Raw genomic sequence first — 15,075 nt, 5'->3', positions numbered from 1 at the left:
GAGCAGACTGAGGGATCGGAGGATGATGAGGTGACAGACCCAAGCTGGGTTGAGAGGCCGGGTGAACACAGTGCTTCTGAGACGGAGGAGAGTCCTCGACCTGAACAGGTTGGAAGAGGCAGTGGTGGGGCCAGACGGAGAGGCAGGGCCAGAGCTGGTGCATCAGCGCCACTGTCAACTAGTGAAGCTCCCGTGGTGAGGGCTCTTGCGGCGAGGGCTAGATCTTCAGAAGTGTGGAGGTTCTTTAAGGAAACACCGGATGACCGACGGACTGTGGTGTGCAACATTTGCCAAACCAGGCTCAGCAGGGGTTCCACCACTACTAGCTTAACTACCACCAGTATGCGCAGGCATATGAATGCTAAGCACCCCACTCAGTGGCAACAAGCCCGTTCACCTCCGGCCGTGCACACCACTGCTCCTTCCCCTGTGTCAGCTGCTAGTCAGCCCCCTGCCCAGGACCCTGCCACAAAAACCCCATCGTCGCCTCCACGATCCTCCACAGCATCCACCAGCGTTCAGCTCTCCATACCCCAGACGCTGGAGCGGAAACGCAAATATAGTGCAACCCACCCGCACGCCCAAGCCCTTAATGTGCACATCTCCAGATTGCTTAGCCTGGAGATGCTGCCCTATAGGCTAGTAGAGACCGAGGCCTTTCGCAACCTCATGGCGGCGGCCGCCCCTCGGTATTCGGTCCCCAGCCGCCACTACTTTTCCCGATGTGCCGTCCCAGCCCTGCACCAGCACGTGTCAGACAACATCATCCGTGCCCTGACCAACGCCGTTTCTGACAAGGTCCACCTGACCACGGACACGTGGACGAGTGCTGCCGGGCAGGGCCACTATATATCGCTGACGGCACATTGGGTTAACTTGGTGGAGGCTGGGACCGAGTCTGACCCTGGGGCTGCTCATATACTGCCGACGCCGAGGATTGCGGGGCCTACCTCGGTCCAGGTGTTTCAGGCCTACTATGCCTCCTCCTCCTCCCACCCCTCCTCCACCTCCTCCTCCGAACTACCATCCGTGGGCACGGCGCCATCAGTCGGTAGCTCTAGGCACAGCAGCAGTGCCGTCGCTAAGCGACAGCAGGCGGTGCTGAAACTGCTGAGCCTAGGCGATAAAAGGCACACCGCCCAAGAGCTATTACAGGGCATTCCACATCAAAGTTGTTAACTTTGTCGCCACCCTGCTGTGTAATCCCCAAAATATACTTGCAAACTTTTACCATTTAGGGATATTATTTCAGCGCTTCTTGCGCATCTGTTTACATTCCCCTCACCCGGCATATCCTAAACTTATAAGAACGCTACTACACTTGATCTTATACAAAAGGTTCTTAGAAGTGCTGTTTGGGGAGTAGCCTAGAGACACGGGCTTGGATTGGCGAAAGCTCGCCTGGCAGCGGAGCGCCAGCTCCATGCCAAGATCCAACTAACATAGTTTTAACTGCAGCACCTTTAATCTACTACTAGTTCACTGCCTCCATACATGGTCCCCTTATCAAACGAGCTGTGTCAGGCAGAATTTTGGGTTGTTTTCATGGCTTCCATGTTAACTTTGTCGCCACCCTGCTGTGTAATCCACAAAATATACTGGCAAACTTTTATCATGTACCGATATTATTTGAGCGCTTCTTGCTCACCTCCTTTGGTTCCTCTCTGCTACCCATTGGTTTGAAGCCTGAGTCCATTTAGGGTATGTTGCCATGCCTGCCGCTGCTGCCGCTGCCTCTGCATGCCGTCCCCTATAGTGTCAGGGTCAATTATTGGATGTTTTAGATGCTATCTAGCTTCATTCTGTCACTCTGTCATGGCCATGCTGTTGCCCATAATTTTGGCATAATGGTGCGATTATGCAGCCTCAGAGGCATCCATGCATGCTGCCCCTGCTGTTTCCTGTCCATTTCCGTGGTGTTTCCATCCTTTTCTGAGGTTCCCAGGTGTTTGGCCAAGCTTCCCTGTGCAGAGCCTTGGTCCCCTTGAAAAATGCTCGAGTCTCCCATTGACTTCAATGGGGTTCGTTATTCGAGACGAGCACTCGAGCATCGGGAAAAGTTCGTCTCGAATAACGAGTACCCGAGCATTTTAGTGTTCGCTCATCTCTAATTACTAAGCAATTTGTAGTTGCAGAGCCTCCTCTAGTGGACACACCTATGTATTACATGTTCTTTGTGTATTTGGTTTTTATACAATACTTGTGTGTTTTCACATCTGGGTATTGAGGTAGAAGTATATCATTATATTTCCACACAGCCTGACTAAGCAGAAGGATAAATCATTCTCATTACCATATAGTTTATTCCACAATACAAGTTTTATCACATTTCGCCGTTAAAGACAACTAAATGGGACTCATAACAGTATCCTCTGTACAGCACTGCGGAGTATGATGGTGCTATATAAATTAAGCTTTATTATTATTACAGGCAGTCCCCAGGTTACATACAAGATAGGGTCCATAGATTTGTTCTTAAGTCGAATTTCTATGTAAGTCGAAACTGTATATTTTATAATTGTAGATACAGACAAAATTTTTTTGCCCCAGTGACAATTGGAGTTTCAAATTTTTTTTCTGTAATTGGACCAAGGATTATCAATAAAGCTTCATTACTGACGTTTTACAGCTGATCATTGCAGTCTGGGACTAAAGGAACGCATCCAGAGAGATTCACCAGAGATTACAGTGGGCAGAGGGGTCCCTCTTTAACTATGGGTGTCCTTAAGTAGGGGACCGTCTGTATTATTAAAAATAATATGCTCCCAATTGAAAACATCCCAGGACAAATATATATACTATGGTGCACATTTACTTACCCAGTCCTGTGCGATACCCGCTGTGCATTGTCCGACGAGAATGATCTTTGCCGCGATTCACTAAGATTGTGCGCCCGATTTCCTGCATGTGTCGCTTCCCCGCTCAGGTCCAACGAAGTTTACCTTCTTCTTCCTGGTGCATGTAAGTGCTTGGTCTTGCAACACAATTTTAAAGTTAAATCTGGCGCTCAGTCCGAATCCATTGGATCGTCCGACGGCGCGAGACCCGATTTCTGTCGCGTGAAAGTCTGCGCGGCTGCACCATAATCCAATCACGTGTGACACAATCCCCTTGTAAATAACTGTCACAGCAGCGCAAATCCCAAAAATTTCGGAAATCCGACAAAAGTGCAATCTGTGGGGACCTTAGTAAATAAGCCTCTATGTCTGAAAACGGTAGCACACATATTTAATTAAAAAAAAGGTTAAACTGAGTTGCCTTTTGATTTTTGACCCTTTAAACGGTTAGAAAGTCTCAGTGTGAGGTCGGAGTCATATAAGCATAAAGTAATCATAATCACGTTACAGGTGACTAGCCGCAGATGAAGACAGGACTCACAAAATTATGGGTAACTATGCGGCAGTGAGATATATCGCCTAATATATATATCGCCTGATATATAGCATATATAGCATCCAAATTTTAGGGACTGAATGTTCTCATGTGAATACTGCCTAAGAAAAAGGAAAACATGTTCTCTTCCTTCTGTATAAGAGACCTACATTAGAGCAGATATCACAGAGAACATGTCATCCCACCCTATGATTAAATTACTTTGTCCATTATGTTGGAGGTATTCCAGCTTACTAATGTCTTCGTTAACGTCATCACACTTCAGATAGGTCAAAAATATTTACACTTTAGTATAATCATCACACGTTCCACTAACCACAACAATGTATGTCCTGACCATGGACAACTTATGATGACAGTGGATACTGGATAGTCCCATTCTCAAGGCTCTGGTGGTTTGGATAGAAAACCTCTGATATCAACTTGTTTACCGTCTAGACTTTGAGGTGCAGTGATTTGGGGCACCTGTTTCATTCCTGCAGAGATTAAGATGATCAGTTTATATGATCATAGAGCCCTAGTCTGTCCAGTGACAATGCAAGAAAAAGGATCAAACTATAACTACATAAAAATATATATTTATGTAACATAAAATAGTCTAATTAGTCTTATATAAACCTCTTTGTGAGATGAAAACAGAAATGTGAGCTACAGTAGAATGGTATAATGTCTATAACATGACGGGTTCGGATTATCTCATCATTTACATTTAAAGGGGTTGTCCCATGCACAAAGTTAGGCCCTATCCACATAGGGCCTATCTTGCTGATTGTTGGGGTCTCAGTGATGAGGGGGTCAGATGGGGTCCCAGGTACCTCAGACGGACCCAGTGGCGTAACTAGGAGTGGCCGAGCCTCATAGCAGGCTTCGGCATGGGACCGCTCCTTCACACTTGAAAATTATACATAAATGTATACTCAGACATGTGAGTTACAATCACACATGTGTACACTTATGCACATATGCTCATATGGAGCATATACACACATACAGTGACATTTACAAACACACAGCATATATATATACGCATAGAGTAAATGCAGACACCATACACTGTATACACATATACACATCACAGATGCAGCATATATACATCACATATATGTTATATGCGTATTATGAAGTACAAAGTGCTGCATGGATATAATGATGCACATACTCCACTCTTTAGTGTATCAGGTAGGATGCTGGGGCCCCCTGACACTGTGGGCCCTATAGCGGTTGCTATGGCTGCTACCACTGTAGTTATGCCTCTGGACGGACCCCTCGTTGCTCCCAGAGAGTAATGGAGCAGGCGGCCGTGCATGACGGTTCTGCTCCACACATCACAATGAAACTGTGGATTTGGCCTAACTTGGTTCGTTGGACAACCCCTTTAAGTCACAATTGTAAATAAAATAATTCATTCTCTTAAGGGATTTGGCCAGGCCTAAGTGTATAGAATTATTAGAATAACAAAACTTCCTAAAAAAACTATACCATAACTACTCAGGCCCCCTGGGGAAGCGGTGAGACACGAAACGGGCGTTTTTACCAGTATGACTTGAATGACTTTACCCTTCGCCATGTAGGCTCTGTGCTATGCAAAATTGTAAAGCACTGGCACATTGCACAATATATATAATTGTTTACTAATTACGATAGCAAGTGACTACATAGCCATAACTGTTATTTATTTTTTGACGTAGGGCGGTGTTATATGGACCTTTGGAAACAACTTATGTGCAAAATATGTTATTGTAGTGTACATGTAGTGTCATTTTAATGGAAAGAACCGCACAAAACAAAATGAACAAACTGCAGAGAAATGTTACCAGATCCAATATTACAACATAAAAACATTACCAGTAACTAGATCACAAAAGAGAAACAGTGTGAAAACTAAGATTCCTACACAAATACAGTACCAGAACCAAGATTACTACATAGATACTTTAGCAGAACTAAGCCTACTACATAGAAACAGAACTGGAACCAAGCTTACTATATAGATATAGGACTGGAACCAAAATTTCTACATAGCTTCAGGACAAGGACCAAGATTACTACATAAATACAGTACCAGAACCAAAATGACTACATAGATATGTTAACAGAGCAAAGCCTACAATATAGAAACAACAACAGAATCAAGATAACTGCATAGATATAGTGCAGAATAAAGCTTACTACATTGATACAGTTCCATAACCAAGCAGAGGAAGACTGACAACCTTACACTGCACCAGATTTATTGCTGTGACTGATGCTAGATGATAAATCTGACATAGGCTGTCACCATGTAGCTTCCCGTCATAGGAGAAAATAACAGCAGAGAGGAGATGCTGTGGAATTGAGAGCTAATGGGTAATACCAGTACTTACTGTTAATCTTTGTTTAGAGAATTCCTCCTTTTCTTGGTCTACCTGAGCCTTTATGTCAGCTTCTTCCAGCCACAACTCATATTTGCAGATTTAGTAAAACAAACACTTTATATATATATTATAGTCACAGTGCTTCCACAGTGATTAAATATTAAGTATATTAGTGCCCACCATACTGTACAGTCAGCCCACAGGTTACATACAAGATAGGTTCCTTGGGTTTGTCCATAAGTTGAATTTGTATGTAAGTTGGAACTGTATATTTTATAATTGTAGCTCCAGACAAAAACATTTTTTGTTTCTGTGACAATTTGATTTTAAAAAGTTTTTGCTATAATGAGACCAAGGATTATCAATACAGACACCTTACAGCTGATCATTGAAGTCTGGGACTAAAGTAAAGCATCCAGAGAGCTTCACCAGAGGCCACAGGGGGCAGAGAGATAACTAGGTGTTGTATGTAAGTTGGGCATTCTAAAGTAGGGGACCACCTGTAGTCAATATTTTCATGTTGTCCCCATAGTAGCCAATAATAACAGGGCCCACAGTAGCCAGTATAGACACATTGCTCTTTTGTGGCCAATATTTACAATGCCCTCTGTAGCTAATAGTAATAACCCCCTTGGTAGCTAATAATATGAGAGCCCCTGTGTAGCCAATAGTCACAGTCCCTTTTGTAGTCAATAGTCACAGGCTCCCCAGTTGCCAATAGTAACAGTGCCCCCATAATAGCCAATACTTACAGTGCCACCCATTGTGGCTTACAGTTACAGATCCCCCCATAGTAGCTAATAGTTACAGTGCCCTAATAGCCTAAGAGTGACAGTGTCCCCATAGCTAATAGTTACAGGGCCCCCAGTTGCTAATAGTTAAGTACAGTCCAGCAAGTGGATTGTGATACTGGAACAATGCATAAGTTCATGCATATCTTTACTATAGGTCACACTTTAAGTTCAATTTCATATACCATTGAGATATTTGCACATAAATCATACTTATGATACCTAATAAAATATTTTTTTTATCATTTACATTTTGCATTTCTCTTTTCCTTTGCTCCTAGTGCCCCAGGAAGTGGTCCAATGTTCAAATCTACAACGGTGACTGTTCACGATCATATTCATGGAAGTCTTCAAAGTACTTTTGTCCACACTACGGAACGAGAAAAGCCACAGCTTGCATCTATTACAAATATTCATAACAGCACAAATATGGCATCCATACTATTGCCAAGTTCAGAGAGTCCACAGAACAACAACAAGATTCAGAAAGATAGTGGACACAAAATCAGCTTCTCCTTCTCATTTCCAAAAAGGACTCCGGTCAAGCTTGAAGCCTCAGCTGCTGTTTTCTATGAATTTAATGAAGATATTTCAAGTGGATGTGGGTTAAAGAAAAGAAGCAGATTTTTACCACGGTCATTCAGTGTTCAATCATGTCTAAATGATGATGATGGAGAGTCTATCTCGAGTCTCGAAAAACAAGCATTTGGAAGAGGAGAAGATGCCAATGATACAGATCAAAAACAACCTCCTGAAGAAAAGTTGGCTCACTTTTTAACCTCAGATGTTTGTCATTTAAAAGTGCCTTTAGAAATTGAGGTCCAAGCACAACATGTGAACTCAGATAACCTCATTCACTCAAAATTAAATGTTGGTAACCAAAAAACTGCTGATGAAAATCTGGCAATGGGATGTCTAAAATTGGAGAAGTCTTACCAAGAAACAACTGATGGTGGCATTCATGATGTCCAAACTATAGTAGAAAATAAAGAATTAAGAACTAGCAATAAAACTCATGAAAGTGCCACAGACAATATATCAAATCTATCAGTCAATAACGAGAGAAAAATTATAGAAGAAAATGACGAGCCAAAAAAGAGATTAAATACCGCCTTCCATCCAGTGCAAAACAAAGATGGCTCAAAAATTCTTCAATGGCCTTCCGAAATGATAGGGTATACCTGCACACAACCCTCACTCTCCTACAGCTGCAACCCACTACATTTCGATTTCCGTTCATCAAGAGCAATAAATGAAAAAGTTCAACCATTCTGCCAGGAGACCACTTTCTCCAATAAAGATCCAAATACCCTACTCAAACTAAATTGTGAACCAGTTATCTCTAAAGGGAATAAAGATACCATCAACACATGTCACCGTATGTCAAAGGCATCGGGTAAGCTGAAATGTTATAGCTTAATTTGCAGCATTAAAGAAGATCAAAAGCACAATATCTCAAAGTATCTCCTCAACAACGATTTTGAATTTAGGAAGAGGAAAAGCCACAGAAAGTTTCATCACTCGAGTCGAAAAGGCAGAAAGCGAAAATGTACAGACCACGAACCTAGAACAAGATGTAGGCAAAAATATCACAGAAATGAAGATAGTCAGAGTGGCTTTAAAAATTTAGACAAACAACAAGCTGGATCAAAGGATTCATTTTCCTCATTAAAAAATGTAACATTTTCTCATCAATTGCCACATGCCGACGGTGATCAAACAAAAAGAGAATTGTTAAAAACACCAACGCTAAAGATCAAACAACAATGTGAGGTTTGGAACGTAGATCAGAAAAGAGGTCTCACCAATCAAATAGAAAATGAACTTCGGAAGAACACAGGGTCTTTCAACTACCAATCAGAAGTCCTGCAACTAGATCATTGCACTCAACATCTAGCTTATTCTAACACATTTTGTAGCTGGAGTTCTAACAAAATAAGCTCTAATCATGAAAACTGTGAAACCGTCCAAAACCACAGTTATACCTTCAAAAGAACCCAAAGAACTGTGATCGATGAGATAGAATTGTCTTTCAAAAGACCCAGGCTCTACAGATCTGTCTCAAAACCAGTCGTCTTCCCTGAAAAAGACTTCTCAATTTTGTGCAAACCTATAAATATAAAAAGTCCAGAACCGGTCAACAAAAAGACACAAAACACAAGTAGAAACAACTACCGCAAACTAATCAAAAATTACTCCACCCTCTACAAAGCAGACACATTTCTCTATGAAAACTACTACAGATTAGCAAAAGAATCTCTGAGAGCTAAGGAATTTCTCAAGAAAATCGTAAAAATAAAGAAAGTGGTGGAAAATAAGTTGGACCAGTTATGTAAGAATTTGCTTGCGTTCAAATATAATAATAACTCATCCATTAAAAACCTCAGTACAGAAGGTGAAAAATGCATGTTACCCTCTGTTAAAGACATCAAACAGAATCCAGAACACCTTCACCTTCCATTCAGCAGTGACCTACCACAGTGCCAAGGTCAGTCAGCACCTTCCCCCTTACAAATATATAACAATGTAAAGAACAATGTTCCTCAAGATAAATCAGAAAATATAGAAAGTCAAGGAATGCCAATGGATGACACACAGGTGACACCGAAAAAATGTATCGGAGAGCAGCTCTTGTCACATGTTACCATACCTTTCCAACAAACTCATCTTCCAGGAACATACTCTAAGAAACTTAAGTATCATCATTGTTCCAGGTATGGCCCAACGCTGCAGCCTCATCCATTTCCCACCAGGTTTAAAGTTATATTTCCGGCGGGAGCAATTCAGACTTGTTCTACAGTATATCCAGTTCCAATAGAGACACCATTGTGTTCCTCCATAGCTGCCTTACCTCAGCATCTAACCTCTCCCTTCTCTACTGCTTCTGTAGACGGTGTCAAACTTATAGTACCTCAGCAGCAATTTATGTGTCCTCAAAGTCAAGGCATTTCCAGGACTCCCTTCTACCAAATGACAATGGAGCCTGGTTTATGTACTAGGGATGCATTTGGTTCTTCACCACAAGTACCCATTATTACAAATACTGTGCTTTGCCACATCCCTGTGCCTCTTCCACAGCCTTCACCTGCAGTTTTCACACCAATACATTCACAGTTGCCAACTCTTATTCCTCTGCATTCTCTCTTTTGAGTAGTTGTTATGTGTTTGAGCTTAAATATCAGCATTATGGGTACAAGGATTGCAACATCTAGGACACATAGAGATCAAGCTTTTATTCCCAGACTACAAAGTAGAGACATCTTTGACGATACATTTTGTCCATTACTTTCTATGTCAATGTCTTGACAGAGAGGCCTTTTATGTAAAGATACATCGATAAACTATAGCTACTCGAAATTTAGAACCTCAAAAATCACATCTAAGTCAATATTTGCAATGGATGTTTACATGTTTTAACTCCTAAATCTCCTTCTTTTTTTGCCCTGATCTATGCCATACATGCCTAGGCTGAGGTTGCATGAGACATACCTTCTGACTCATCATTGGTTAAAGGAAACCTACCACTTGAAGTGGCAGGTGTAAGAAGGAAACACTGAGCACCAGCTCGCTCTCGCTACATAGGAAGTGAAGGAAAGCCGCACGCATGGTAAGCGCCGAGCGCGTACCTCCCTGCGCCGAAGCAGCTTCGGCTATAAAGTTTAAAAAGTGTTTTAAACCGCAATACAGCGGTTTAAAACACTAACAAAAATAAGCTCTGGCACCAGCTCACCCTGAGCTGGTGCTCGGTATTTCCTTCTTACACCTGCCACTTCAAGTGGTAGGTTTCCTTTAAGGCCTCAACAGAACTGATGAGACAGGAAGTGACTATTTCTGACTTCCTGTATGCACCAAAACTAGCAGTCAGAGAACTCCGTTCCAACCTAATAGAGAAAGAAGAAAGAAATTAATAAAAACTATTAATTAACCTTTTCAGTTACACATATAAGTTCACTGGACAGGCCCTGTGAACAAGCACATCTGTAGGATATGGGAGCTATGGAAGCACAAACTATAATGAGATATATCTGAAAAATATGGCAGAAGTTTTAATCCTTGGAGGTTGATCGCTGTGATTACAGTCGAACATCAGAATACAATAGGAGCAGTATTTAAGGGTTTGTGAGAGGTCACAGTGGCCAATAAACCTCAATAATATACATTAATACATTAATATAATTTCACAGTAATATGTAGAAGTTTAACCCATTGTATGCATCTAAGCCCCTGTAGTTAAAATTCCACATTGATTGTTTACCCTACCCACAGGTTATGCCAGATATACCAAGCGACTCCGGCCTCTTCATATATCCCAAGCACAACTGTGCGGCTGCATAATACTCTGGCGAGCCCTTCCCGGTGTAAAATTGCTCCATAACCTGAGCCAGGATTTAGCGCAGGCTACAGCTAATGCGTTAGTGCATGACTTGGATGCCTTGTACCAGCACACTACCTCCTGGTCTTCTTTAATGTGAACACTTCGGGATCACCTAGAAAAAAGACTTATAATTAGCAGAGATGTCCGATGCTTCGGGCTGCTAATTATGCGCACCCTCACCATGCTGGGAGAAAATATTTTTGGTGTGTCAACCAGTATATCCACATTTGAGCTACATTTACCTTCACAGGCCTGCATGCAGCATGGCCCACTCCATGCCCAGTTGGCATACAGCGGAAAATAATTTCAATTCCCATCTATGTGAGGGTTTTGATTAAACCAGTTCTTAGTTTTTGATCTTTAAAATAATGTCACTCAGAACCTCCCCTGACTATATGCTTCCTGCAATGTGGTTTATATGGATACAGTAGGATAATGTTGTTTCTTAAAAACCTATTAGAAAAGTAGCAAACGTGTATGTCATATATTTCTAGAACAGTGTTATCTTATTTTTTTATATTTTAGTTTTGATGAGCAACTAACAAAGCACCCATTGGTTTATGTTTATTATCTTAGGGATTCCTGATTTGATAAAATTGGAAATAATAAAATGTCCCTTTGTAGGCCTAGATAATAATAATAATCTTTATTTATATAGCGCCATCATTTTACGTAGCTCTTTACAAATCACAGGGGACAAATATAATGTAACATGACAGAGCACAACATTCGTATGGAACAACAGGAGTGAGGTCTCTGCTCGCAAGAGCTTACAGGTTATGAGGAGGAGTGGGGTGACACAAGAGGTAAAAGAATATATAACGGTCAAGCCATTCTTCTTAGGGAATAGAACAAAATATAATAAATGGAATTGCTGTCGCTTGAATCCAGAAGTGCTCACATACAAAGTGATGTTATATATGTGTACATTTTGTAATGTATGACGTCATAAAGCACCAAGAAGAAAGACGCTGTTTTCCTCCTATATATTCTTCGGTACGTGGATCAGCAGGACACAGAATTTTTTAGTTGGAATCTGAGTGTTCATATCTACCTTCAATGAGATATTTCTGATTTGGGTGCCCTCCGTGAGACCTCATTGGCCCAGAGATGGACACTGCAGAGCTGCTAGAACTTGTAAATGTGTCATTGCTGCAGCACAAAGGTGTGCATGTCCAACATCAAACAGAGGTCCAATAATGCCTATATTGGGACCTTTACTGGTACTTAACAGGGCAGCTGGACCACTTTTAAAGAGACAGCTCACAGTTTACTTACGGTAGATAGAAATCTATGATCTATGGTCTTGTGACGTCAAACTGGAGCATAGATCGGTATAGCTTACTTCTGATTAGTCTCTGTGATACTCACAAGCTGCGCACCAATGTGACATCACATGACCATGGACCTATTGTTATCCACAGGAAGTAAACAATGAAGCTTCCTCTTGAGTTTTGGCAAGCAAACATATAGAAAACATTGAGGAATTGATACATAATATTGGAAAATTATATAACTTTTCATTACACAAACTATATCAATTATTTGCTGAAAGTGGACAACTCCTTTAAAGTCATCCGGGACCCAATAGCTACACCCACCGGTCTTTCCATGCTCATTATTGACTAGATGGTCAAAAGTTCAGCTAATGGTCAATCCACTCGTTTTACATTTTATGAGACAGGTTTTGTCACTGCTCCTGTCTACTGTTTACTATAAATGTATAAAATCAATTTATACTACACAATTTACAATGTATATTATGCATTGACAACTTAGTGTTACCAGTCTGGAGTAATTCCCGGTACATTGTTAAACTACCCAATCCCTGTTGTCGAACTGTGTAGGAAAACACCTCTTTGGAAAAGGAAATATATAAATAGTTACATTTATAATAGAACTAACAGTAGAACAAAAAAGAAATAAACAGGATTATAGTTTTTTGTCACTAAAAGTATTTACTTAACTTATTACTCGGACACATGAGGAAATTGCCTTCTCTGCACCGTCCTCTGCCACTAAAGGATCCCTACAGAAGCTGTACCTTCTCTTCATCAAGCAAAATTACCAATTCATAGAAGCTCTGAGATGTACCTGTGATTTTTTGGTTTTTCCCTGCTTTTTACATGTACCTTTACATCCTATTTTGTTCCTTCTATTATTATATTTTGTATATTTTTTAGACTTCTAAGTTCAGTTTTGACCCAACTTCAAATATCTATCAAGGTGTGATACTGTTTATAGGAAATGGCATTTATTTTATAAATCTGCCTTTGCTTTGTTAACAAAAATGTGCACTTATTTTGTGCTTAAAAATTGCACTGCATTTTGTATGATGTTCTTATAAAGTCGTAACCTTATTGTTAAGACATCTTGCAGTTCTCTGTGTTAAGTATTATAATATTTCACACAATAAATGGATGGATTTTGAATATTAATATTTGTAATATTTTTCCCTTAAAATATCAGCAAATGCCCAAAGGTCCAACTGATGGAAATCTTCAGGTAGGTTGTGCCCACATTTTTCTCTATGCTCTAACCTCTCTGCTTTCTTGTCTATGATCATAGCTGGTCAGGAGCATGTTTCCCTGTTACTGCTATATAAAACAACACGGGGAAGCAGATTTCCGGCCTGTGTGGAGTAACTATCAGTATAAGACGACAGGGCCCAGCTTACGGCAGGGAATAGAGGTTGACTATACAGAAGAGCCATTCCAGCTCTCCAACACACAGAAGGTGGACTGGGGTGAACCATGACTAGAAACAGAGCTAAGAAAGCTCTAGAAGACAACCCCACATCACCGTGACTTGTTATGATATCACACACACACACATATATATATGTGTGTGTGTGTGTGATATCAATGGAAAGAATGAGAGAAGAATGCCCATCGTAACATCGAAAATCATATTATGGAATCACTATTTTCACTTTATGACCACTACTACATAACAATCTCCCATTGTGACATCACAATGCCCTATTATGACATCATATTGCATGATTGTGACATCCCAAAACCCCAAAGTGACATCCCATTGCCCCAATGACATCACACTATCCCTTTATGATGTCACTCTGTCCACCTTTCAGATCACAATTCCAATTATGACATTACAATGGCCCATTGCTACATTATAATGGCCACTTATAACATAACAATGCCCCATTATGAATTTCCCCGACTGTGAAATCACAATGACCTTTTATGATGTAACATTCCTCCATTTTGACATCCCAAGGCTCATTATGACATCATAATGCCCAATAATGACATCCCAATGCTAGTTATGACATCACTGTTTCCATTTATGATGAAACTTTTCCCAACTTTTAGATCTTAATCCCGACTATGACATTACAACGTCCCATTCAGACATCATAATGACCAATGGCGGCACGGTGACTGAGTGAGTAGCACTTCTGCCTTGCAGCACTGGGGTCCTGGGTTCGAATCCCACCCAGGTCAACATCTGCAAAGAGTTTGTATGTTCTCTCTCTGGTTTCCTCCAGGTCCTCCTATTTCCTCCCACACTCCAAAACATACTGGTAGGTTGTTTAGATTGTGAGCCCCATTGGGGACAGGGACCAATTTGATATGCATTGTGCAGCACTGCGTAATCTGTGTGCGCTAAATAAAGAATTATTATTATAATTATGACATCACTGCCCTATTCTGTAATCAAATTTTTTAAGCAAACCTGCAAGCCAAGAAACTGAATATATGTTAGTTAATTGCTTGTAATGGAGAGTTTGTTTCCATATTGTGCATTATCCCTGGATCATCTTTTTAGACTACACGTTTCTTCAATCTTTCCAGGAAATAAGATTCATCCTGCTTTATTCATCATGTCCTGTCACCTTCAAGTACTTATCATAAATATAATATAGGAGTATTTTCCAATCTCAGATGTCAGGGTTAAATATATGGGAACGTTTTAGGAAGCGCAGGGTACTAATTATTGATATAACTTAACTCTCTCTTGGAATGAAAATGAGTAACGTTTCCCAAGGGAAAGAGGACACCGGAATGTAAGGAATGTCACATCCACCTTGTTATAGCAAAGCATTTTGTTATTGTCAATTCTGGGAGACTTCTCTTTTATACATTTTGTAAACTCTGTGTTTGATTAAAACCTTTAGTCAATGCTATTATGGAAA

General features: G+C 40.8%; 1 protein-coding gene across 1 annotated transcript in view; it reads left to right on the top strand.

Moving 5' to 3' along the window:
* The window catches only part of ZNF804A (zinc finger protein 804A), a 156,970-nt gene extending 143,640 nt beyond the window's left edge, over nt 1–13,330 (top strand). The window contains exon 4 of the mRNA XM_072121561.1: nt 6,820–13,330. Within this exon, the coding sequence (XP_071977662.1) occupies nt 6,820–9,688 (2,869 nt within the window). The 3' untranslated portion in view covers nt 9,689–13,330. The remainder of the gene's footprint in view (nt 1–6,819) is intronic.
* The last annotated feature ends 1,745 nt before the right edge of the window (nt 13,331–15,075 follow it).

Source organism: Engystomops pustulosus, chromosome 8 (genome assembly GCF_040894005.1).
Source record: "Engystomops pustulosus chromosome 8, aEngPut4.maternal, whole genome shotgun sequence".
NCBI lineage: Eukaryota > Metazoa > Chordata > Amphibia > Anura > Leptodactylidae > Engystomops > Engystomops pustulosus.
Note: the sequence above shows the minus strand (reverse complement) of the source record. Positions and strands in the feature narration are given on the sequence as shown.